Source organism: Tyto alba, unplaced genomic scaffold (genome assembly GCF_018691265.1).
Source record: "Tyto alba isolate M040663 unplaced genomic scaffold, T.alba_DEE_v4.0 Super-Scaffold_14, whole genome shotgun sequence".
In the NCBI taxonomy this organism is placed as follows: Eukaryota; Metazoa; Chordata; class Aves; order Strigiformes; family Tytonidae; genus Tyto; species Tyto alba.
In genome coordinates, this window is record NW_024881276.1 from 51,846,607 (window position 1) to 51,873,936 (window position 27,330).

The window sequence follows — 27,330 nt, forward strand, 5'->3', positions numbered from 1 at the left end:
GCCAAACCCTCCAGCCTGTGCACCTTTCTTCTGCACAACTGATGAAATGCTGTATTTTGAGAAGCATCTGCTTCTTAGAGCTTGTGTGGAGTCTTGAATTTCTTAAAATGCACAATTGAAGAAACCACCATCAATGAACAGCCACAGTATATTCTAAAAGGCATTTATATGAAATGGCCCAATCTCCCTTTTGGTCCTAAATAAAACTTAAAAATAATGGTATGTGTTGAAATTGGAGCCTACATACTGCTATATTAGGACACTTACTCAAGTACAATATCAGGACTTTTGACGATGATTGACATAGGATGCCTAACAAAAATGTAGGAGCCAAACTGTAGGGAAAACAGGGACAGAATAATTTGTTCTCTGGTAATGTCTCATTTTGATTTTTAAGAGGAGATACATCTGATCTCAAAATAATAATTTTCTCTTTCCTGCTTGCCGCTGAATTCTCAGAAACAACTGTTAACAATTTTGGTGTCTTTGTTTTGCATCTAATGGCTCAGCAGAATTTCCTAAATTCTTGGCCTCAGAAACTTCTGGTAAAAGGCAGTGTCATATTCTGATTATCAGTGAAAGAAACAGAAACTATTTGATTTAGTTTTAGAGTTACTCTGTTAATAGAGGCTCTCTTCCTCCATAATGTGAAATAAACTAAAGAACAGTTCCTGTACATCCTTCGCTCTCCATTCATGATGCCTTGTGTATGACGCATTTGATTTGTGTCCTCTCTTAATATATAAAACAAGAAATCCTACATAGAGAGTAGACAGACGAATGAATGTATAAATATGTATAAAAACTTTACCAAGTATGGACATTTCAGGTCAAAGATGGAATATGATAAAGAATATCAGATGTGCAAAACTATGACATAAAATGTGCATCGATACACATATGTGGAAAAATATAAGCATATATATATATGCATGTGTATGTATATAAATGGACTTATGCTCATCTGATACATTAATGTCAAATTCTCAAAAATATGATGATGAGAGAGAACTGTTTTAGCTCATGTCAAGACAATGTGCTTTAGTAATTTCTCCATCCCTGGAGAGCTTATTAAACACTAAACAAAATGTCTCAGAATGTAACTGATTGAGCGTTTTAAATTATTCACTTTCGTTTGGCTCTTGTCCAGCTTCTCATTGCAGATGGCTGTGGCAAACAAAACCTGTAATTTACACTGACAATGATAATACACAGTTTATTCTGCTAGCTTTTCAACTCAGAGTTTTTATAAAGTAAACATTCAAACAAAGCTCAGGTTCTTAATGTAAACACATTTAGTAACTCTGCACTTTGCCAGACAGTTAGAAATCAAATAGTGATTGTATTTTTTCCCCTTTCCCATGAAAATGTCATTATATATTTTTCTTTTCCTTTGATGATAAATAGGGATATCCCAACTTGAATAATGAGAAAAGAAAGCAGTAATCTAAGAACTTTTTTTTCTTCTCATGTTTCTTCTTTTTTAACCATGTGGGTTTAGCACCAATTTCCTAACCATTTTATCTTTTACTATCAAGTGTATCCTTGTGAGCACTGACACAATTTCCATAGTACACTGCTTATCTGCTTATCACATTCTACTTGCTCCAAACTCACAGTGCAGAATGGCAGTTAGTGGGCTTCTATACAAATCTGCAATTTCCAGGATTTGCTGTTTGCTGCTTTTTTTTTTTTTTTTTTTCCCTTCATTTGCTGAACTCCTATTCTTCCAAAAGGTTGTTTGTTCCTCCTTAAGAACTGAAATGTGAAGTCTGATTGTGTAAACAGAAGCAAACTGGTAAGAAATCTGAATGGGCACATGCAGTAGATGTGAAGCATTTAAGCTGGGTCAGAGTCAGTGGTCAATACCAGCACGTAGAGAGAGGTACAAGAAACAGTCCTGCAAATCAGTGTGGTATAAATATAGTAAATAACCCAGTAAAAACTTGTTTTTCAAATTGCCTATTCAAAGAGAGGTCACAGAAAGGAGTAGTGACCCTAACTGTGTTATCTACAAGTTATCACTTCTGTAGTGGGATTTTAGTCCATGTGAAGACTGTCTTCAGTCACTTGAGTGGAGCTGTCATCAGTACATTTCCATGGGCAGTAATATACTTATTAGAAGATAGTCTGGATACCTTGTCTAAGAATGGAGAAACAGAAACATTATCTGAAAAGAAAGTGAAGGTTGGGATTACTTTTGGGCTGCAACCAAAAATACATGTTTTGTCATAATGACTGCATGAATAAATACTCCATATAGAGCTGATGACAAGAAACAAAAAGGAGATGAAATGGAATGATTTTAATACTAGGGACTGAAGTATGGGAGGACAGGTGCATCAAATAGAATAAACTTTATTTTTTAAAAAAAGAAACCAATGCACAAGGCATCCATAGGAAGTCTGCTTACTATATATTTTATGAACTGTAGCACATAGATGTATGTATTCTCTTTTCTTATGTATTTGTCCTGAATGCAATGACAGTGAATAAGTCTTGGCACCAGTACTGACTTAGTGTTGCATCGTTATTCCATTTTACACTTGAGGAAAGTGAGTTCTGTGTTAAATAAGGAAGTGTAATGACTTTTTCAGTGTTATACAGAAAATCAACAGCTTTTCCTTTTCCCGCTGTAATTATAACAGCTGAACAAGCAAGATAACATGAAGAGTTTCTTAAAGAATTAAGGTCGAGGTCTGGATGCTATGAGGAAGTGGAATGGTGTTCAAATGTTAGGATTTTTTTTTTTTTTCCTGCATTCATGGTCTCAGTGTCACCTTGTATTGGGATCCAAGTACTCTCATGTCCTAATTCTTGAAGATATTTCAGTGTCTTAAACATTAATCATATACGTTTTGCCTTATTGCATTTTTTTGTGGATTCAATTGAAGAGAACTTGTGATTTGTTATCTCATTTTTTTTTATCAAGATACATGTAATTGAGGATACTTTTAGTATTTTTCTTTTTAAAACAAGCAGCCTCTCATTCTCTTCTTGGAGGTAGGAGAGCTCTTCTTTACTGGGAATAACTTTTAAAAGCCTAACTGTTCCAGTGAGCTCAACATCTTCATTCATTTCCATGTTACTGCTATGAACTGCTGCATGTCAGAATACAGTGTGAAGTCTGACTGCAGTTCTTTAAGTGGGTAAAGACTGCATGCTTGAGCTCTTTTGAAACTATGACCCACATGCTAGTACTTATTTCTTCAAAATTTTACTAAATATTTCATTATAGATATTTTCAGGAGACTTATGCATGGGTTCCTATAATCTCATTATTTGGTTTTTAGAAATAAAAGAAGGAACACCTAAAGATTGTGATGTTCTACAGCTATCCAAATATTCAGCTTTTGCATAGCAAATCAAAATTCTGATTTTACTTCTTCATTTGGGTGCAGTAAGGATAGGTAGCTGTTTCCATAAGTTTTGTAAAAACAGTGTTATTTACTGTGGAAAATGCTGTTTGTATAGTGAAACAGAATGAATTATGGAAGTTTCATGGCTGGATTTTTTTTAGTGTCCGGTAATGTGCTAGCTACTAAGCTCTCCCCCCTGCTATGATGAACGCAGTTTTTCTGCAATGGACTTTTATCAGGGTCAAACTGGACTCTTGCTTAATATCCTGGACACTAAAAGATACCCTTTTTCAAGAACCCTGTAGGCATTTCATAACTGAGAGGTCTTTGCTTCTTTCTTGCATTTTATTTGAAAAGCTGAGATATGAGAAAATTGAATGATGATGAGTAGGCACACAGCCATAAAAAAACTCAATTAAAAATTGGCCTTTGTAAACATCTATTTCAGACAATTGGAAGTAACTAGTCAGACCCTTGAGTTTTGTTGTTATGCACATCAAAGTGCATGAAAAACATACTAATGCTGGGAAAGGGGTGAATGAACTGCTCAGTTAGTCTTGCTTCAGTGCAGATAGCATGATTAACAGGACGATGGAAGGGCAAAGCATTGCTGAGTTTAAGGACAGATGGGGAAGGAGAGCAGACTGGGCACATGACCCTGCTTTCCTCTCAACTCGCTGGAGTATTTCGTGTTTGCCTGATACCTGCCAGTTCTTGTCTTTACCGTGGTTTCTTCTCGTTAGTTGGTGAATCAAATAAATTGATCTTGAGTTCTACTTGGGTTACTCCTAGAATATCTTGTAAGAACTAGTGCTGCCTCCCATTTCTCTGGCTTTTTTAAGGGAGGAATTACCCACCAGCTAATAGTTCATCAGTTTCTCATGCAAGTTCTTTTAGAACACTTTAAAACCATTTAGTCCTGGTAAGGTGCTAGTACGGTTGTTGCTTTGTGTTGTACAAATTTGATCTAGAGGTTTTTCTGTTATCAGTTCGGCTTCAGCTGGCTTAACAGACTCTTTCTCCATAAAGGGAGTCTAACGTAAAAACCTCCTTGACTTCCCAAACAGTGGAATCCAATGCTATCAGTTAGGGAAAAATACAAATGAAAAAGAATTAAGGTTGTGACAAATAAACCAAATTAATTCTATGCCTCAGTCCTAAGAGGAGAAGAACGTTCAGAGCAATTCCATGTTCGTCACTTTGAGTAGGATGCAGACTTCCCACATCTGATGGATGGATGGATGGATTTTACCATAACAGCATTTCTATTTCTTGTATGCTGTCTTTTTTTTTTCACACATATTTTCCCTTTTAAGTTGTCTTCATATTTAATTTATTTTATTTTGTTGTTAAATTGATTAGTTGGGGAGAGTATTTTAGTTGCTTTTCATTTGCTGATACGCATTTACATGGAATCTACTTTGTAGGTGTTGTTAAATTGGTTTTGGTGTGCCTTCAAGGAATGTGCTCTTTTAGATGCTGCATTTAATCAAGTTCCCATTGGTGTTATGGGTTTATCCCACTTAAAGCTAGATGTGGTAGTTGGCTTTTGTTTTCTTTGCTCTAGCCTTAAATTGGTTGAATATGAGAACTTAGGAATCTCTGGCTTTTCAATATATACGATGTGAACCACTTCATAGCTCTAGTAGGAACAAAAACCATAACTTGCTCCTACTATTGAAATTTATGATTAGATGCTTTACAAAAATTTTGAGTACTTAAATAGCTATTCTCTGTTATACTCCAGTGTGACATTTATCCATCATGTAAAAATAACTACAGATTCCTCTTATTCTTGCCCTTTCTACCTCTCATCATGATGTGGAAGTGTCATTAGTGTGGATTGATGGTCAGTAGTCTATCATTTATATGATTATCTCTTTATAAATGAGCTTCAGCTCACAGAAAGTCTGGATATGCTTTTACAGAGTTAAATACATTTATCTTATTTTGCTCTCTCAACTTTTCTGCTTACCTTTTTTTGTTACAGCTGTATAGCTCCTACATCAGCATAATTAGTTCTGTCATTTTCATTTTAATACTTTATCAATAGTATAATCATATTCCTCTGAATGTTTTATTCTCACACACTTTGAGAAGCACATTCTATCCGTGTCCACATTTAAAACTAGACCGTCTAGTTTTAGTGTTGGATTCTTGAACTTGGATTTGTATAGGAGCCCTTGCACCCTCGTTATTTTGCTGTCTTTTTATTTTATTTTATTTTTTTTTTAACTTCACTTGGTTGAAATGCTGTTTGGTTAGACAGCTTTGCTATTTCCTGTCAAACTTCATTAACTGCTTTAATGCTTTATTTCCAAGAAGACAGATTCTAGTGATTGCATCCCTAATTGATGTGTCATCCTGAACTGTACATGCCTTTGCACCTGCCAACTTTCTGCTAAGTTTAAACAGTCTTCATTTTCATTTTAAACTTAAATACCAGCAGCCTATTTCTGATTTATTTTTGGTAAAGTTTGCGCATCCTCTTCCAAAAGTCTTTCCACAGTCTAATAAAACTGAACACTTTCTTCCTGCATCATTTTCTCAACTACTAACTGAAATGTTACTTGACTGCCTGAACCTGTGTGTTGGTACTAGGACCATTTCAAAGATGTAGGTGTGGAGAGTCTTGTAGTCAGGTGGCTAAAAAGATAATTTTGTCTCCAAGCACTTTGCAAATACCTTTATATGCTGTTATTTTTAGCGTGAACAGATCCTTCTCAGTTTTCTCCAAGAAATAATCTGGATGCCTCTTGGGTATCATAAAATCAACTATCTTTACATTTAGTAAACCGAAAGGCAACATTGTGTATACTGCTTTGAGACTCTGATCTTTGCATATGTAAGCATTAAACTACACACTTTAATGAAATGCTGGCAGTGAAATCTGAAATTCTATAAAATTAGCTTAATTTTAAAATTGGTTACAGACAAGAAATTTAGACCAGTCTAATCTTAAAATTTGATGATGCTTATAAGCATATATGGAAAACAGCCTAATATATGGTTGATGGACAGTAAATGTTTTGTTTTGTGAAGCTAATAGAAGTTCTGTTTGGAATACCTTCTTTCTTTTCATCTGAAGTTAGTACAGAGCTAAAGAAGGTGGGAATTCAGAGGTCAGGATCTTGAATCTGTAAGGTACATTCCTTTAATAAAACTCCATTGAATTACGCACCATGCTCCTCAATGCTTACTATCGCAAGAAATTACTCTTTCCAAAATGGTATTTTAAATCTCCTTAACCTTTGGTAAACGAAGGGCTTAGGAAGCTAAATCAGCTCAATGTTTGTGCCCTTCTGTAGGTTCACTACTATATATTTCAATCATCTTTTATTTCTAGGCTAAATACTACTCTCAGGGAGACCTAAAGCACATACAGATGATAACATAGTCTTCACTGTCTTGTCAGGAGAGTTGAACTGTATAAACTCTGGGTTTATTCGTTGCTCCTTCAGTCAGAGCTACAGTGTTGGCTGTTACATTGTGTTCAGAGACCATGAGAAAACTGGGTTCTGAACCAAAGATGATCTATATAGGGCTGATATTTCACTAACAGTTGTGGATGACTAGCAATTAATAACATCAATTTATGGATGTGATGCTATATTACAATGGTGAAGCTTTGATGAGCATGTTTACAAGGTCCTTTGATTTTTAATATAGTGGTTTTCATTAAGTTTTTTTATAATCTGTAGTTTTTATTGGATATACTTAAATCTAGCCTATAAGGATTTTGAAGGTTTATAGCAAACTTAAGAGACATAAAAAGTTAAGTAACTTTATCCAGTGAGTGTGTTTATCCAAATATGTCATCAAACTTCTAAATTTCCTTTCTAGAAGGCCAGGCCAGTCAGGGACAGACTGACTCATTCATTCTCCTGTCTGACAGCACACAAAGACATCCAGAGTTTAGCTGGCAAGACTACTGAAAAAAGAAAAAAAAAAAAAAAGGAGAATTTTAGGATTTCAGGGAGTGTGTCTTGCTGCTTGGTTCCCCAGTTGGATGTAAGATAAAATTTTCAAATGAGAAACATGTGAAATCTTGTCTAAACATTTGAATAAACAATGTCCCAATTTCCTGATGACTTAAATGCGAATTGTAGGGTCTGAATGTTCCTAGAAGTCATCTGAGTAATCATAAATTTCTATGTCAGAATGAAGTTTACAGTGCTAAGAATTTTCTGATAACCATAAAATTTTTAGCATACAAATCAAATTGAAGGGAGAGGGGGGTGCACTGTCTTCATTTATCCTTTTCCACAGGATTGTCTGTCTGGTTTTGTTCAGGTTTTTTCCCAGGTTATGAGGAGGGAGGAGGCTAGCATAATGTGTAAGGAAGTGCAAGTGAGAGGGTAACAATTATGATTGACTGAAATGGAATGATAGGTCAAGAAACATTGTTTTGTTACCCATACCCTGATAATGTCTGTGGGGCATGTGTCTTTTCCCAGTGACTTGAAGATACTGTGAATTAAAGTGCTATGGTTAAGGAATTTCACAGCAGTGTACAAGACTCTGGCTGATTTTGCAAGTGAAGAACGCTGTTCAAGTTGCAGGTTTTTAATCAGTTCTCATAATTTCAAGCAAAATGTGTAACTTGAAAGGTGCTGGCAAGGAAGTAAATAAGGCATTGTTCTAAAGAGCAGTTTTAGTGATTTTTCATTTGTAGTCCCATAACCTGATGCTGTCTGAGCTGAAGCTGCTAGGAGTATCTTGGGTAGAGAATGAGAGCAGACCTGTGTAAGGTGTATCTTGTCAAGCTCATATGCACATTTGCAAACAACCAGGTTTCTGGATTCAGTGAGATTCCCTTCTTCTCCAACACCCTTGGCAAAGGTAGAGTCTGGGAGAAGGTAACTGATACTTGGCCAAATTTGGCAGACATGAATCAGTTAGCTGTCTGGGTATTTTCAATGTAATTGTCCCTTTGGCACTTTCAATTTCCTATTTTGGGGGGGGATAAAACTCGTCTGTGGCAAAATACTTCCTCTCTCTCCCCTTTCAGTAGCCTGATCACAGTGACCCCATCACAAATGTTGGATTTGGGTTTTTTTCCTGCCTGAAAATTAATGTTGTTGATGATCGAGTGATGGTTCAAATGCATTTAGTGCTGGAGCCTTCTGTTGTCACGAAGTCTGTACAAGCTCTAGCTTTTACCAGTCATGTTCCACAGCACAAACTTTTCTGTGGGAGGGTGAAGGGACTTGTTAAGTCTCTGTCTGCTCAGTCTTCGGAGTTCCTTCAAATCGTGCCTTGCAGGCACTGTTGTGTCAGGTTTTTATCCCAAGGGGGGTACGCAATTGAGACCCACTGCAGAAGTGGAGTGGGCAGTTCTCCATTCGGAACCGTCCTTAAGCAGCAGGCCTTGCTGAAGCCCAAGCTCAAATTCTCATCTTAGGGTTTTATCTGCTGTGGACCTCATCTGGGTCTGTGTCTGTGACCAAAATGGGTGCCTTCAGGTTCGTTTTCAGTCTTAGCCAAGACTGAAATCTTTCAACAGCGTAACAGTCGTATCAGGAAGGACTGTATTGAGTTGTTAAAGAGAATGAATTATGGAATAAATAGAAAAGTGTATTTTTATTTATGACAGTGCAACTTTTATAGAACAGTTCCACAGGGATTGAGACCTTTCTGTATTTTGGACATGTGAAATGAGAAGCAAAATTGTCGACAGTATGTTTGGAGAACAACCTTCTGTTGCCAGGGATAAGACTAGATGATCTAATGATTTTTCTTCTGTCTACTTCTTATTGCTCCCATTTCCTACTCTGAGACATCTGCCTGTCCTGTCCTCCCCATATCGGAGTCTTAAACTGAAATTTTAAAAATTAAAGTTCATGTTTCCCTCCTGACCTTTTAGTTTATTTCTGAATTTATACGTATTCTGTGCCTTTTTTCCAATCTTCTTAGCAGAGAGGTTCAAATATTGAACATACTTTTTCAATGTGTTCACACTTTTGGTCTTCAGACACTAAATAGATTATGAGTTACATTGTTGAAGTGTGTGATGTTTTCCTGAAATGTTATACAGTGTTCATTTCAGGCTCAAGAAACAAAAAAATAATTTACTTTTGCGAGAATCAAAATTATCATGTAAAATATTTGGGTGTTTATTCTTAACACTTTTTTCCAGTAATCTCTGTTCTCAGTAGATTTAGTGCTACTGATTTTCTTGTTTAGTCTCTGTTTAAAATGACTGTCTTAGCACAGAGACTGAGGCTGTGCTATTTTTCTTAAACTGCTTCACTCTCCCATACCTGTTTCTTTCATATATGTACATAATGCTCAGATTTTGTAGCTGGGCATAAGCACATTGAAGCTCATAATATGCCATGGGAAACTTGGTTATGAGTTTAGACCTCAGGTCTTGGTAACCGATGTGTGACCTGCATTCTCAGTTCTCATGGCCATTTTTCCCTTGCCTGTTCTTAAGATATGAAACTAATTATAGCACATTTAAGTCACTTAAATTTTTCTGTCACGAGAAAGATCTTAACTTCATTGAAATTTTTCCTCCTCCACACTCAAACATGAGTATAACTTTTCCCATAGCAGTGGTTTGTTCTGGAAAATTATTATAGTGTCAAACTTTCTATCTCAGAGAATGATTTATAGATTTTTCTATTTGTCTGATGTTATGTGATTTTTTTTTTTTTTTTTTTTTTTTTTTTTTTAACTCCAGTCACAAAATCCTGTGTCAGTTTCTCCCTCTCACAGCCCCACTCTGCAATGAATCAAAGTGCACCGTGTCTTTTTTTGGTCACAGGTCTTGGTGCAGTCATCCGCTTCTATTGTTGCTTATGATTAGTTATGCTGTACTGCACATGGAGTGGCGCGCTCAGTCTTATTTGGAAATGTAAATTGGTGACTAGAGCAAGTGCCCCGTTATTGAGGGCAGTGCCTCACCATGAGCATATTTGGCCAGTGCTTCGTTGTCCGTGCTGGTCACTGGTTAGGTTCCAAACAGAGTATATGGAGCTGGTGTTGATTTACACGAGCCATAAATATTCTGAGACTTGCCAGCTTAGAAAGATCGTCTTTCCCTTTGAGCTCTGGCACTATGATTAAAAGTGCTGACCTGAGCTACCACCAGAGTGGTTTTCCGTGATCATCCCTTTCAGGAGAATTTATGCCCTTTTTCAGGGAGGGTGTATGGCAATGACCATTGCTTTCCCACTCATGAGGGGAGAGAGGGTAGCAGTGTAGGAGAATGTCTTTTGACTTGAAGTTTTTCATTGTGTCCTCCCTGGCCTCAAAGTATGAAATGATAGTATTGGTTGGTAATCATGGCAGTGTGTCTCAAGCAGTGAAGAGACATCTTATGTGCTGAGAGTTTTTAAAAAATTAAACCTGAGCCTCACTTCTCTGTCATTCCACCAGCGTCAGTGGATTCACATGAGAAATGGTTATCACCTAGGTCTTGCATCTGCTTGCTGATTACAGTAGGTGGAATAATTTAGAATTGCACCACGGATCTAGAGAATTTCTCAGTTGTGTTAACACTGAGCTGAAAGTCCTGTTTCTATTTGTATTAATCTTCATTTTGAGTAAACATAATGTGACCTTATTTAAGTTTTGGGTTTTCCAATCCCTTTGTTAACCTGGACTCTATAGATTTATTCACTTTAAGATAAAGTATTTTAACCTTCCGTCATGCACAGAAACTACTGTAGAAACCTCTGGATCCTTGAGTTTTGACAAGGGTTTGATTTCACAACATCTGTTGAAAGTTATGTAGTGCAGTGGTACATAGCTTTTCACGTATGAGCATGAGGTAATTAATCTGTGTACATCACTTCCTTGAGTCTGTCTTCGTGTCTCAGTGATATTATTAGTGGGATTGTCCCATTGGGGTGTAATGCAGAGTAAGAATGCTAACGTTTTACTTGTGGTGGGTCTCTCTTATTCACCTACAGAACACTAGATACCCATGAAAAGGTCAAATGTACAGTGATCTGGCATCCATTTCACAAGTTGCAAGACATAGTCTTAGGCATATGTAATATATATAACTCATTGCCAGAAAGCTAAAAGGAAATGATTCCATTTGAGTACAATGCAATCTACAACAATAGTTCAGTGTGCATGAAATTAAAAACTGCTGGTAATACATGTAGAATAAGTAAGTTGACAGTGTTTATTTTTACTGTAGCTTTCTATAGAGATAAGATCCTGATGCTTATAATATTTAATTGGCTTCATTAAGACAGACAGCAAATATTTATTATACCCACTGTTACAGAATATTGAATTTTCCAGAGCTGGGCTTGCAATATATTGTTACTCCAATGTGTGAATGTGTCAGAATTAAAGTACAGCAGTGTTACACTGGCAACATACTAACACACTTCACCTTTTAGCTGAGATGGTTCCTTCTCTCCTTTGATGCCTTGTCCCAGTTTTCAGTCACTGCTCACTTGACCTACTGTGTATAGCAATTACTTTCATCTGACACTTTTAAAAAAAAAAAAAAACCACAAACAAAAACAAAAAACAAAAACCCACCAACAAACAAACATCCAAACAACAAACCACTAAACCAAGAGTGCTCAGTTTTATGAAATCACATTTCTTACCTACTCAATACCTGAGCAATATTATAACATAATATGATTTAATTTTGCCAAATTTTTAGTGGTATGTTTAGTCCATATAATAACATTGCATGAGAGGGTAAGAGTATGCTGTGAAGATACACAAGAGGAAATATGTAGCCTTAATGCAGTAATGAGAGTGCATCCAGTGAAGACACATAGAGGGGTGAAATAGCTAATGTGGAAATGTTAAAAAAATAGATTTAGTTATTTGGATGGACAGAAAGACAGGTTTGATTTATTGGGGGGGGGGTATTTTTGGTGTTTCTTTTTAAATTTTATTTTTTATTTTCTTGGAGATGTTATGAAGAAGAATTTGTGAGACTTAAATGTAGAAAGTCTCAAGTAGAAAATGTGCCTGGGTATGACATTCTGAGTGACAAGCAGTATGACTTACCCCAGTTTTAAAAACTGAGGTATTAGAGAGTCTTAAGGATGAAGCTAAGGGCAGGGGAATAAAAGATGGAGTTCCCTTCTGGTCTCATGGAGTTGGGGATGATGGCAGGTTGCTCACAGATGTTGAAATTTGTTGTGGTAGTGGTTGAAGTAGACTTGAATCATCAGCATAGAGATGACAGCTGGCTTTCAGTTTCTGTGAGGAGAAGCACAGAAAGTGACTGGATGAAGACCAGACCTAGAGAGTAAGGTCTGTGGTGTCTTACAGACAGAGCAGAGGTGGACAATGAGAAGTTTCCAACCCAGAGTACACTGTGGTCACAAGAGAACTGAGTACAGCTGGAGTCGCAAAAAATCTTTGTGGGTAGGATGGCAAGAAGTGCTGAAATTTCATTTGTGTCCAAGGCAGCCAAAAGATCAGAGACAGTGAAGATGAATTAGATTCAGAGGTTTGCCAGAAGGGCAGCTACTTAGCCTTCAATGAGAACAGTTTCAGTTGAACATGAGGCAGATGCTGGACCAGAATGATGCCTACAATGAAACTGAGGAAGAGAGTCTTCTGTTGAGAATGGCAAAGACTGCATCAAGAGCCCAGGCAGCCAGCAGAATCACTGTCCCTTGGGGATCTTCAGTAGTCAGCTGGTCAAGGGTCTGAGCAACCTGATCTGACTGTTGAAGTTAGACCTGCACACTTAGCAGGTTGTGCTGGAAACCTCCAGAGATCCCTTCTAACCTGTATCACTCAACAGGTTGTCCTATTAACTGACAGACCTTGAGGGGGGCAGCAGTTGGAGTAACAAGCACAGTGTTTTGTTAGCTGACAAAGACTACAGTTCTGAGACTTTTGCAGGTCAGGTTCCATTTTTTTATGCTTGGTGAATGCTGACTCCTCAGATGGATATAATAATAATTTTTATCTTAACACTGAAAATGTCCTTTACTTGATGTTTTAAGAGGAAATATCTGATGCAGTGGAATAGAATTTGGTTGGCTGGCTTAGTTTTTTTCACTTGCCTAGAGCATAAGTAGTAAGTTTCCTTTTAGGAAATGTTAGTATTATCTTATATGTAAACAATTTTGTTTTCTTCTTCTTTGGACTAGGCTCTTTGTATGACCTTTGTGAGCGTGTATTCAGAGCTAAAACAAAAACTTATGATGGTTTTGCTTCCTATAGAAAAAAACTTCATCTTAGTAGATGATCCTTAAACTAAAGATCTTATTACTTGCTGCTATATCAACCTACAAAGTTTTGTGCCAATATTTGAATTCCTGTGAGCACCATTTATCATCAATGCCTTTAAAAATCTATTTGCATTGCTTATTAGTAAACTGCTATTTTTCTCTTGTCCTGTTTAACAATGTTCATTTATTTAACTGATGTATCTTTATTATAAAGCTTCACCCTTTGTGTGGTTGAGAGTCTATACGCTATATAGAAAGTTTGAAGTTGGGACACACCTATACCTTGAGAGATTTCTTCATTTCCTCCAATTTAACCTTCAGGTACCTGTGGCTAGTTTTTTCCAGTCATTCCTCCATTTCCTTTCAGTATTCAGAAAATGGGGTATAACTGTACTTATGTGATATTTCGAATTCCTTGAGATTTGCAGAGAAGGGCAGAGTAAGTGCTAATCATTATACGATTTCATTCTTTTGTTTCTTTTTTTTGTGTGTGTGTGTGTGTCGGGGGTGGAGAGTAATGTGTAAATACTTGCATGCATAACGCATGTGTTTTCAAACTGGGAACATGCATGTCTGGAAAACCCTCTGGTTTTGTATGTTAGTTTTGTAAAATGTTTTCTAAAATAGCAGCTTTTACTATTTAATTGTACTGCAAAAATATGGAATGTGGATAAATATATTTGGATGAATACGTAGATCCTCAGGGAAGATAGAGTAGAAGCTGCATTTGAATGTAAAGCAAGCATTCTTCCTAGTCCTTAATCCTGACCTCCATCCTCCAACCCCATGAAATACAAGAGCTTCTAAACGAACTTAATGGCTTTTATGCTGTGGTTCTTCAGGTGCACCTAGTAGTCTATCTAGCTTCTGGACTTCTTTTACATTCCTGTGAGTTTGGGAGCTGCTATTTCTTTAGGGTCCAGTAATACTATAAAAATTTCCCTTCTAGACTCCAGTAGACTTGGTCTAGTACACTACCATGCATATGTAGTTTGTGTTCCTGTCTGAGCTGCACACACATACAGAGTACAATTCACATTTAAATGCAGGAAAGACCCTGTTTCTTCCACAAAACCATTTCTTATTTGATAGGAGTTTCTCAGTGCTTCCATGCTTTAGAAGTACATAAGGCTGAAGATGAATGAATATAATGATAGTAGCATGATTTTATCATTCTTTTACTGCTAAATGTCTGAACCTAGGAAGGCTTTTTTCAGTTCAGAAGACCAGTTGGTGTCTCTTAACTACAGCAAGACTATGGAGGATAAGTTTTGGCTGGCAACAAGGAAAATGCTTAAAATGACTAAAGAGTTAACATTAAATGCTAATCCAGTTCTCATATCTAGAAAGCTGTCACTAGTCCTGTCATGAATTTAAACTCCCAAATCTGACAATGTACAATTACTGAGGCTGAACTTAGTCTTGTTGCCTTGCTATGAACTCAGAGGGATTCTCAAATGATTAAGGTGAAGAGTTTTTACTGAGGCAGTGAAGACTGGTGATATTTTGCATGATCTAAACATGTTTTTTAACTCTTTTAATGAGAAATGTCATGTATGGAGGGATTAAGGCAGCAGAAAGGCCCTAGAGATGGAGGCTTGCCTAGTTTTTGTAAAACATGATCATCTGACAAATTAGCTTGTCACTAAAATTTTCTTTTAAGAAATCTTCAGTTCTGTTCTTCCTGAACACATAAATAAGAAAAAGGAAATGCTTTCTCTCTGCCTTATTTGAAAATGTATTCAGAGTCATATGAGTCGTAACTGGCTGTATCTGATGTTTCTTTATTCTTGCTATCAAGAGCAGTTTTCAGTGCTTCAGCATCACTGTCCCATAACATCTAAGTTTGTTTTGGTTTATTTTCCATTTTGATCACAGTCACATATTGTTTATGTACCTTGTTTGGCTTGCATGCATTCCATACTTTTCAAGGATATCTTTAGCAAATGTTGTAGCCTTGCTCTTCGATAAAAGAAAGACACATTCATAACTAATTGAATGGAAGTTCAGGTTTTTGCTTTGAAACTGAAATACTGTTAGGAATGATATATACCTTCCACACTTAGGAGAGAATACTGCTACTAGGTGAGAAAAAAATATCACTGATGTATACTTACTGTTTTTCTAAATTTTATTTTTTTTTAATTGAATTGGGAAGAAAGCAAAAATTCATTTGTCATTGCTCTAAGTATGAAACTTTTCATAGAGTTCTATTTGTTCTTAATCCAAATGCAAAATTCACATCCTGAGAAGATTAAAATTTGGCTAAGGTTTTTGAAATGAAAGGAAAGGCCACTTTGCGTGTGGATGTGTGTTTTGAATGTCAGGTCAGGCAGGCTAATGTATAAGGAGCTGTGTCTTAACTTGCTGAGTGTTATTTTGGTTGTGGGTTTTTTTGCTGGGTGTTTTGTTTTTTGTTGGGTTTTTTTGTTTGTTTGTTTGTTTTGTTTTGTGTTTTATTGTTTTGGTTTGGGTTGGGTTTTTTTTGTTGTTGTTATGGCAGGCAATTGTGTGGAGATGTTGATGGCAGCATTACTTGGCAAATATTTTGGAATCGGCTCAACAGGTGACATCGCACCCCCTTAAGGTTTTCCACATAAAATACGTCCTCCAAAGAAAATACAAAAATTGAGACTTGATCTGAAATCTATTATTACATCCTCTAAGGTCTCATTAGGCACCTCAGTATTTCCTTCCCTCCTCCGTTTTCCAGGCAGATAGACTAAATGTTGCAGATAATCGCAGTAAATGTTTTATAGTCTTCTTGGGAGGAATATGGAGGAGGGACAGGGAAGAGTTTTAATCCCATGTCTACCCTGCTTTCACAAGAAAAAAAAAAAAATACAAGGACTCTGATGCTTAGTCTTTCCTTCTGTGCAGCTTTTCACACTGTGTAAGCACGCTTCTGATGCAACATTTTGTCACTCTTAGCAACTGTAGTTGTTTAGCTCTGTCTCATTGAGATGAGTGTCTCACAGTTTTTGAGAAAAAGGCAGCAGAGATGAAAATTTACATTCATCTCAAGTTTTGGTTCCTGATACGATGATGTTTCAGAAAAACAGTTCCTAGAAGAAAAAAAGTCAGTTTTGTGCCTTGTGGGGGGGACTTTGTATGTACTTTTCTGTGGGTGCCTGTGCTTGTCTGCATCTGTATACGTTTTTCTGAGAAGCAAAGGGTTTTTTTTTTGCCAGCCTCCTTAATTGCAAACCATGAATATGGCTCTGTACTCGGTGGGAAGCATATGTGCTATCTTTGATAGACCTGCAGAAGAGAGGTGTAGTGCAAATGGTGAACGGTGCCAAAATACGTGGAACATGATGTTACACAGGCAAAGCAGAGTAAGAATTATCTATGCATAATGTGAGTTTAGAATGAGGTTGATGTTCTCACACCCAAACATTTCCATCTGGAAGCTGTTCCTAAGTGAAAGGAAACAGAGACAATATTCTCCTATCTTTTGGAGTAGCTATCCAGGGAATAGGAAATGTTCTTAGTTTTATTTTTTTTTCCTTAGGATGTGTTCAGTTTTACTGCAGATTCAGAGGAGTCACAATTTAAAGTGGCTTTTTAAAAGACAGTAAATGACATCAAATTCTTCTTAATCCTTCTTCTGAGAATTGGTATTGAAACCCTCACGCTGTGCTTAAACAAGCTGTGGCAATTTTAGATTACACTTAAAAATAAAGTTGGATTTGTGGTTTTTATGCCAATCCTGATATGAGAACTTTATGGCGTTCTTAATTTTAAAGCCTTCTGTAAAGTATCCTCTGCCTTTGCTTCCTCTCTCTGTATTTCTATGTTCTGTCCAAACACCTTCTACTTTTCCTCATGCCTTTCTTCTGCCATCAAAGGCTGTGCATGCCTGATTTCATATTCTTTTACTTATATACTACAGTGTACCCTGAGCATCTTAAACATGATGAAAGGTTCACCTGTTTCATGTTGGTTGTAATTTCACACTTTTGCCTATATCCCGGTGTTCTCTGTAGTGTAACATATCTGTCCTTCTGCAGCAGTGCTGAAGAATCTGCCAATGACCTGACCTATCTCACCTGCTCATGGAGATGTAGACTTTACTGTTATTTAGGAGTAATTAGCCATGTTTTCACAGCTGAACTTTCAATATACAACTCTGCAAATATTTCTGATTTTTAGTGGATACAGAATAAGAAAGCAGACAGATCTTTAGACATAATTTTAAATTGTAGATATTTCTTAGTAGTATGGCAAGAGGTAACCTTACCTTTCACGTTCTTGTTCCAGTAAGTTTGTAAACTCATCACTTTTTTCCACGTACTTGCTGTGCTTCCTCTTCTCTTCCTCTAGTTCATACAGTGTCTGTCTGTGTGATTTTTCTACCAGTAGAAGTTGTTGCAGCATTCGTCTATGAGTTTCTTTCTGTTTCTCTATAACTTTATCAAGCTACAAAAAAAAAAAAAAAAAAAAACAACAAAAACTCCTGAAGTCTTTTGAAACTCTTGCTTGCTCAGGCTTTCATTAATGAAAGATTTTGAGAGGCTTAATAATATAAAATGCATTTAACAGCCTAATGGCCGTGTCTTTTGATATCTGTTTGAACAGGGTTATTTACTTCTGTCAGTCTAATTCTGACAAATTTTTAGAAAAATAAATTAAGTTACTGTTTTGCAGGACCCTCAGTCACCTGCTGTTTCTTCTCCTGTCATGACTGAGCCTCAGCAGCTACTAATTAACAGTTACTGTTCCCAGGGCTGTGCTTTTCTCATTGATCCTTGTGGTAGACAACCAGATATCTTGGCAGAAGAAGCCTCTGCTTCACACAGTAGATGACTTTTGGTTGGATAGAAACAGCTACCTCGACTGTAGCTGCATAGGAAATGAGAACACTGAATTATCTTTGTAATGTAGACAGGTAGATCAAAAAGCAGTTTTCCTCTGGTTTCACAGTAAATGTGTGATAGAACCAAGAGTGGGAGACAATCCCGTCTCCTGTGCTTACTCTGATGAGCATGGCTGTGTGTTTCTGGAATAAATAAGCGCTAAATTTTTAACTAGGTGGAAGTATTTTTATTTAACTGTGACATTTCCTTTTTTGTTCCTCAAATTTCAAATGTTGGACAGGGGCTTGCACCTTTATAGCACACTTTGAACATCAAATTTCCTCCCATTCCCCAAGGATTTTTGCTGAGCTTCTAAATATTATTAATGATATTCAAATTTAAATAATCTGTTTTAGGGTTTGGTAATAATTTTTAGTTTTTCTAAAGCATAGAGGTATTGATGTAACTGTTCACTGGAGTTATGCTGTTAAACGAAGTCATTTCCACAAAGTGAGAGAAAACTCTGAGGATTCTTTTATCATTTTGAATTCAGTATGTGACCAAGTTATGCAAGCGTGTGTATGAAACCAGCAGAGGTTTTCCTCTTTAGGCCTTACTGATGTAGCTGAAGTTTCAGGAAGGATCACTAGAGACCATCTAAAGATCTAGGAAGAGTCTATATTTGTGAGAATCTTAGTTCCCTGCTCATTCCTTTCCACTGTGGAGATTGCCTCCCTCATAAGATTAACACAAGAATCCTTGTATCCTTTCTGGAAAAGAGAAATTTTGAGCTCAAAGCCCAGTGCCTCCTTTTAACCACAGTCTATTCTAGTAGGTCAAGCTGCTTTGCTTCACTCTATTAATAGGAAAGAATTCACAAATGGTCAGTGTGGGAAGCAAGACTGGTTCTGGTTCTCTGATGTTTCCCCCACAAGGAATTCCATGTGCCACAAGAAACACTGGGTCTTCAGATTCTTAGGGCCACTGCTTATTTTGGACAATTGAATTCCAATGAGTATGATTAATTATCTTTTCCTCATGTTTATTCACAGTTTGGCCAATAGAAGTGATGACAGGAGGAGCTGGAATGTCTAAACATGAGTTTCTTGAATGAGTGAGAATATCATGAATTTCTACATGGATTTCCAAGTCTCTCCCTACCTATCTCAGCTTCTCTTTAGGCTTTACATATTTTCTTATGTTTCTACTAAATAATTGTTAACTTTTTTGGTGACACTGCTATGAATAAGGAAAAAGAAACAATTGAAAAGACGTTGAATATGGAGTCTAAAATATTCCAACTGAAATGTGGAACATTTTGAAAATTCCCTGGTTTTTTTCCTTATGACATTAGAGAGTGTCTTTTCTGTTGCGACATAGCTAAGCTCTCATTTCATGCATGATGAAAAAATGTAAAGAAACTTACAACTGTCCTTTTTCGGCTGTTTTGTGGTGCTCTTACAGCAGATTCTTAAGGTTTTTTTCTTCCTATTCACTGCACGCTTTTACACCAGCAAGGTCAATGCTTTCTGGAACCATGATCCTGAAGTAGGACCTCTCTTGAGAAGACTTTTCTTACCTAAACCCTTGCATATGCAAGCTTTCTCAGTATGCAAGTGTTGCTTTATACAGTAATCTCTTGGCTGTGTTTTCTATGTCTTTTACAGACGTTGAAAACTGATTTGCCTTAAAAGGTCAGGTTAAAGGAAACTGTCCATTTTTAATTTCTCCAGATTCTTCTTTCTTCCACCAGAAGTGGAAATTTCAAAATTTGAACTGTTTTGTTCAGCTACTAGCTTACCAGAAAGAGAGAAAATTTTCAGGGTGTTCTATCAGTCTTCCTGCTCCACCAAGATTTCAGAGGGTTTTTTGTAACAGCTATTGCACAGATCTTCATGAAGCACCATAACCTTAGTTTCTGATCCTTGCCTTTTTAAAGGCCACACTGTCAGGTGAATATATGCCATTCTCAGAAAGCAGGCTGCCTCCTGCTTTTGGATGAAGTTCTGATGCAGTGCTGCTTGCAAATATGGCCCTGTCTTGCTTAAATTGATATGAACTGAGCACCAGCCTTGCATGATAGTGCTTGCTGCTTTCAGCTCTCAGTATGAGGTCAGGTGGGGAAGAAGGCAAAGGTGTGAACTTGTGATTTCTTTTGGCAGGCAGTCTGCATGGATGGGGTTAAGAAAGTAAAGTGATGCATTTGTATGTATTGGACCACTGCTTCAAATCTGTATGTAAGAATATGAGGGGATGCTATCATAAGAAAACACTGAAATTTCTCACTACAAGCTGATCATGAATCAAATTACTCCTGTTTCCAAACATAAATGCCTGATGGAGATGAGGGCTAGTCACAAACAACATTAACCCAGTAGAAAATAGTCCTTGTTCTGCACTGTTGGGTGTGAAGGATGTGAGACCTACCAGCAGTGTTTTATGGGTTCAGTATATATATTTTGTTTGCTCTAGAGTTTTGTTGAATGGGTACAATAGGTTAATTCAAGCAGTAATCCAAGCAGCATGTATGCAAGAAGAAAGGTAGTAACTCCAGGTTTTTGTTTTGCAGTTCTTAATGAGGAATGCCAGTGCCTTTCACTTCACAGTTGTGCTTTTGTCAGTGTGGAGATGTCTTGGTTTGGGCTGAAATAGAGTTAATATTCCTTTTCAGGGACTAGATGAGTGCTGTGTTTTGGATTTAGCTTTGGGTTTGGTATGGGAAAAATGCTGATAGCACACTGTTGTTTTCAGCTGCTGCCGAGACTTCAAGGACTCTCCAACTCCCCATGTCCTGCCCGTGCGCAAGGGCACAGGGAGCAGGGAGGGAGCACGGACACAGCACCTGACCCAAACTGGCCAGTGAAATATTCCATATCATGGAACGTCATGCTCACTGTATAGAGGAGGGGTGGTTGGGAAGGAGCTCTCTCTCTCTCCCTTCCGGGATTGCGATTGTGGGATCTTGGTATCTCGGGGTCGCTGGCCGGGAACAGGCTGGGTATTGGTTAGTGGGTGGTCAGCAATTACGCTGTACATTGCCTGTTTATATATTTCTCTTTTTTTTCCCCTATCCTCGTCATTGTTCTTGTTTTATTGCCATTATTAAACTGTTCTTATCTCAGCCTGCGAGTCTCCCTTCACCCCTCTAATTCCCTCCCCCATTCCCAGGTGGGGAGGGGGAAGGGAGGGTGACCAGCTGCGGGGGTTGGTTGCTGACCAGGCCCAAAGCACGACAGGAGATTAGCAGTTTGGATTACAAAAGTGTTTGGGATGGTTGAGGTGTGTATTCAAGGCAGAGAGGTGGAAAGAGGAATTTGAAAGTAGGTGAAAGAACAGTAGTGTCCTGGGGAGACCTGCCTACATGAAGTAGTAAGAGAGACAAATAAATAAGCTGCTGCATCAAAGCTGTTTTCATGTTGCAGTTTTCTCCTTTTGCTCAGACTAGATGCATTTAGGCTTTCTTTTTAAGAATGATGTCAAGTCGATTCTACCATGAGCATTCGCAGCTGGCATGTGGCTGTCGTGGCTCAGGACAAAGTGGGAAGTGAGAGTTTAGGATTCCACTCAGGAGAGGCAGGAAGAGGTGCTGGGCCTGTCTCCTGGTACAGGTGGGTGTTAGAGAAGAGAACTGGTGAGGCAGCAGATCCTACATCACAATTAATGCAGACACTTGAGATCTGCAGGTAAGCTGCATAGTGGGTATGGGCGTTTGGCCTTCTGATGCAGGTGCGTGTTAATGTGCAGCACCACTCTCCCTCCCTGCAGGACCAAGCGGAGCAGAGTCGGGTAATGGCTTGCTGCATTTCTGTGGGGTTTGTTTGGAAGCTCTGTCGTGTCCCTGTGCAAGATAAGGGTGCTTCCCTGGGGAGCAAATTTGACTCTTGCATTTTCCCTGTGAGATCTTGTGGCTGACTCCCACGTATCCAGCAGAGAAGAGAGAGAAGTTGTGTGAACCCCTGCTAGTGTGAGATCCTTGCACAGGAGCGGTCTCAAACAGCCCTTGGTTCTTCAAATTACTCCGTCCAAATGCTAAATCTGTTCATGCAGAAATATATGTTTATCTGTACACACAGACATTAACTCAGCGTATACAGTTCTTAGCTAAAAAATGCAGTGGACTAATAAGTAGCACCATATATGCCTTCTGCTGAAAATTAAAGTGATAAAATCTTAATTAAGTGATTTGTTGTTTTGTTCTTGCTAACCATATGGGCTTTTTGCTAGAATTAATATCTGAACATACTGTACAGTGCAATGGAAAATAAGAGGCATGGTCTTACGTAACCGTGAATAGTTCAGCAAGCTAAAAGTTCACAGGAATTTAATCATTTAAACACCTTTTGCCACCGACTTGTGTCCGAAGTCGATAGGATAGCCATTATGTTGGAACTTAATTTTTCGTCTTTCTCTTTTTAGACTGTTTTGTGTTTGGCACTGTGCCAGAATAAAATCCAATTTAGCTATGTTTCTTTATCCAAAGTTCAGTGAAATATTATTCCTGTTAATAATATCCTCATGGTCACTGTTTATGAATATATAATCCTAAATTTAGGATTACTGGAGATTACGGGAGCAGTTCCTCCCTTGTTTTTTGCAACACTAGTTGAGCCAAATTTCCATGGGGATATGTTAGTCTGCTTTTCCTGAATGTCACATTGTCAATGTTACTGTTGCGATCTCTTCCTGTAACTTTTGATGCCCTAGGTCCTTGGCAAGTTGCAACCAACACTCCTAAGGTGTTCTGAGGATGCAATCAGATATACTTTGTTAAAAGGCTGGTGCGGATGCACCTTTCCCCATGTTGATTGGCATTGGGATTTTAAAAATTGATTAAATTTTGAATTATCCATAATGGATGCAGAATTTAGGCTTTCTTCTAGTTTTGATGCTTTTAGACAAGTTCTCGAAGTGGTAGAATGTATTGTTAATCATGTTTCAGTGAGGCACCAGGTTTTTAAATCTTTGATTGTGTTATTGTAAACTGGGGAGAGTTAGAAACCAGAATTGGCTTTGTAATTCTGTGAAGGTTTTAAACAAGAGAAAAATACACCATAAATTCTGCAGTATCTTCCTCTTTATCTGTCTTTTCCTACATCACTTTCTCTGATGTCTTTTAGAGTCTTTTTAAAAATTTGTTTATTTTTGAATCTGGGAAAATGGTTCTTACGCTATTATTCTGTATTTACTAGAATGTTGAATACCGTTTGTTTTCTATTCAAGAGAAGTGACAATTTGTGTGTAGCTACGTTTTTTTTCATGAATAACTGACTTGATCTAAATTTATAAACCATGCAAAGATGGAAAACCTTTTCAGGCCTTTGTGTTCAACAGAAGCAAAACCAAAACAAAAGTCTGTTTTCTTTTCTTTTATGCCCCTTTAAACGTAAACCAATTTATTGTATCATCAAGTGTGAGGAATAAGAGTAAGCTTATCTGGCATTTGTTAGGTTGCTGAAAGAAATAGCTGTAGAGCGATTTTGGCAGAAAAACCCCTCTTTTCAAAAAAGTAAGAAAACCTCCTCATAGCCGAGGAGGACATGGTTTTGATCTGTCTCATAGGTTTTGCAAAGGAAGATGTATTACTACAGTTTTCTATTTTGCTACGTTTCTTCACATATGAATTCTGTTCCTAGTGAGTAAAGCTGTCCAGTCACCAAATTTTCCCATTAGATTCTCAACAAATTTGCCAAGAACCTTCATAAAGTTCAGGATAGATATGTGAGTTGTGAGAGAAGATTAAACAACCAGTTAGTCTTACAGATCACTTCTGAAATTCACTGTATTTTCAATTGAATTTTAGGAAGATCTTCTGTGTTCAGGACTACAAGGCTAAATTGCCAAGGGTGAGACACATGCACTAGAGGAACTGGATCAGCAGAGCAGGCAGATACAAAGGTACATTGTCATCTTGGCAAAGGGGGAATTTAAATGATCTGTTCCCATACTTTGTCGCTGGTTCCACCTCTCCCTTGGTTTTTATAAACATTTAAAAAATCCAGACAAAAACTAAAAGGATCTCTGACTTAATTTGGGGAGATTTTGAAACTGAAATTGTGGAATGCCTGCCGATTACAGCATCCTTTGGTTTACCAAGACATATGAAGTGCCAGTGGTCCTTCTACCCTTTCAGTTGCTCTCAGGATGTTTACCTTCACCTTTTGGAATTGCCACATCCAGTGGTGATAGAAATCCCTTCTCTGCCATTAAGTGTAAGAAGGAAAAAGTGTGTATAAACTTATGTGAAGTAATAGACTGAACTTATGTTTTCAAACTTTTTTGGACTTCAAATCATTTCTACTTGTGCTCAAAAGTTCTCTGACATAGTGCCACAATGCTCTAAAATAAATTAATCTCCACAGTTGAACATTATCTGTTTCATATTATAGCCAGAGATTTTAACCTTTGAGCCTCTAAAATAAGTGTTGACCTTTTGCCTGACATAATTTTCTCTGAAGTGAACTCTGTATCCTTAGGTACATTTCTGTTTAGAAAGCTTGGAAAACATTGGTAGAATACTTTTATTCATAATTTCTGCTTTTATTTTTATGATGATCATCTATGCTGAGCAGCATATTAAAAAATGTTTATCTAAATTCAAGAGGAGACACTTACTTGACAAAAACAAAACACATATTCTGATATAAAGGGATTTTAATATCCAGTGACTTGCATTGCAGGGCAGAAATGAAATTCAGATAACTGTTCAGAAAGTAGAGCTGCTGCTGCAGTGTACCTGAACTAAAGGTTATTTAGGTATAATGTGAGAATCCTTACATTTCTGCCTGGATTAAGTTTCTAATGACAGCTCATTACAGTAACTACTCAGACCAAGCAGGTATACCCATGACTGTCCCAGAATTAGTGGGAGTTGGGATATGTAACGGGAGTCAACTGTGCCATTACTGCTGAATGGGCCCTTCCCAGGCATTGGTGAGATGGCCTCAGTGAGATGAATGGGGAGGCATCTGTTTGTATGGGTTGTGAATTTGGGTAACAGAACGGGGAAAAAAGGCAACGGTGTCAAAAATAAAAGACTGATTCTCAGAGTTTGAGTTAGGAAAAAACATGTCTGGCTATGTTTAAAGCCCCCAGTGAGCAGTATAAATGAGAATCATTAAATAACTGGTTTTATTGGGGGGCCTGCTGGACTGTGGACTTTGTTCTGCTGTCACTTACACTCGTGTTGGATTCTAGGTTTAGAGATCATTTGCTTTCTTCCCCTGAAGTCAGTGAACTATTTTCTGTTGAATTTGGTGGGAATTACGGTTAAATATCAGTTACATGTTCATACCTCTCCCATAGGCTTTTCGTAGATATCATCTTGCCATTGCTCAGCCTTTGTTTGAATAGCATCTCGCTGGAGGGCCTCTAACACCTTCTTGGGGGTAACAAAGCCGTATTGTGCTTCAAGCAAAGCCAAGTCAATTTTTTCAGCCTTAAGAACTCCTATAACTTCATCTTGAGCCTGCAGAAACACAAAGTAAGATTTTTATTTTGTTAAACTGTATATGTCTGTTTACAGGTTAGCTTTCTCCTTTAGATTTTAAGAAAACTAAAAAACTTTTTTTACATGCTGTGTATGTAAAGTGTCCAAAAGTAGTCAGTAACATGAAGACAGTTGAAAGGCATGGGGGAACTATTAGTCTTTGTATTTTATTAGTTCTGCATAAACTCCAGCATCTTCAGAACCTTCATCAATCCTTAAGTACTTTGTTAGTGATTAGATTGTATTGCTGTTTCTGGGCCAGTGTGTACCATTCACAGTACACAATTTCAGGGCAAAGTGTGACTTGTGGTGTTCAAAGTTGATTTTCAATGTTAGCGCAAGATGTTAGGATGGTTCTTGAAGCCTGGAGGTGTCGCACATTCTGTATATTCTGGGTGCAAAGGTGGCTTCTGTAGTTTTAAACCTGCCTGGGATCATTTGCTTCTGTTGTTACACTGAGCTCTTTTGAGCAGTGAATGTAGTGAGGTGTGCGGTGCAGGGGATGTGACCTGTTGCAACACGCATTCCAAAGCCATGCAATAATGGCAGTTCTTTAAAACAAGATTAATTGCCTTCAGAGCTGGCAGTGGGGTCCTGTGTGCATGTATACATATGTATGCATGCATGTGTGAGACCATGCCTTATGTATTGGCAGACGTGTAGATGTGCACACGGTGTGTACATGCCCTGAGGTAATAAGCAACTTTGCAGCATCAAGTTTTTTGGAAATAACTGCTGTAAGGGTATTCTCATTTTGTGAGTGCACGCTAAGAAAAAGTATTTTAAAAAATAATGATTAAGAGAAGGTAGCATTATCTTGTTTCCAGAAATCATGTAGTTTCAAAAAGTATAACTTATAAATGTGCATTGCAGTTTTCCTTTTTAAATGTCACTGTGTTTGTTTCCTTAACCTTATAAAATATCTGATTATATCCTGTTACCAAGGAATAGATACAGTGTGATCTCAGGTATGTTTTCAATATATTCTTCTAAGTATGAATTTCAGAAATTTTTGTGGAAGCTGGCAGGTGCACATATCTTCTTCCTATCATACATCGTTACCCTCTAAGTCCATGCTCGAGAAACATGCTGTAAGTATCTCCAGTATTTGAAGTGATCTATAGATTCCCTTTGCTCTTTAAAAAAAAAAAAAAAAAAACCACACACAAAAAAAAAAAAAAAACAAAAAAAAAAAAAAAAACAAAAAAAAAAAACAGAAAACCCACCAAACCAAATCAAAACACCAAGAACACTTCCTTTGCTATGAAGTTACTAGCTCCTAGATGTTAAGTTGGAGGGGACACAATACGTGCTGCAAGTATTGTGCTAATTGTCTCAAAGTCCCACTTCTAATGGTAATGTACTTTCATGAGAGTATCTGATTATGTGAATCTTTCCACTGGCGGAGGAAACTGTTTTAGGTCACCACCTCCCCTCCATCTTTCTTCCTTGCATCCTCTGGTGCTGGAGGTTGTCCCCTGCCTCTCTTACGGTAACATAACTACATG

At 37.6% G+C, this 27,330-nt stretch overlaps 2 protein-coding genes across 4 annotated transcripts in view; one reads left to right on the forward strand and one right to left on the reverse strand.

Moving 5' to 3' along the window:
- Positions 1 to 27,330, forward strand: part of CMSS1 (cms1 ribosomal small subunit homolog) — a 250,674-nt gene that overhangs the window by 60,717 nt on the left and 162,627 nt on the right. The gene's annotated exons all lie outside the window — the stretch shown is intronic.
- Positions 1 to 27,330, reverse strand: part of FILIP1L (filamin A interacting protein 1 like) — a 209,928-nt gene that overhangs the window by 55,054 nt on the left and 127,544 nt on the right. For all 3 annotated transcript variants that reach the window (XM_042788446.1, XM_033005288.2, XM_033005289.2), the window contains 2 exons: positions 25,628 to 25,801; positions 17,781 to 17,959 (listed from right to left, as the gene is read on the reverse strand). In XM_042788446.1, the coding sequence (XP_042644380.1) occupies positions 17,781 to 17,959; positions 25,628 to 25,801 (353 nt within the window). The remainder of the gene's footprint in view (positions 1 to 17,780; positions 17,960 to 25,627; positions 25,802 to 27,330) is intronic.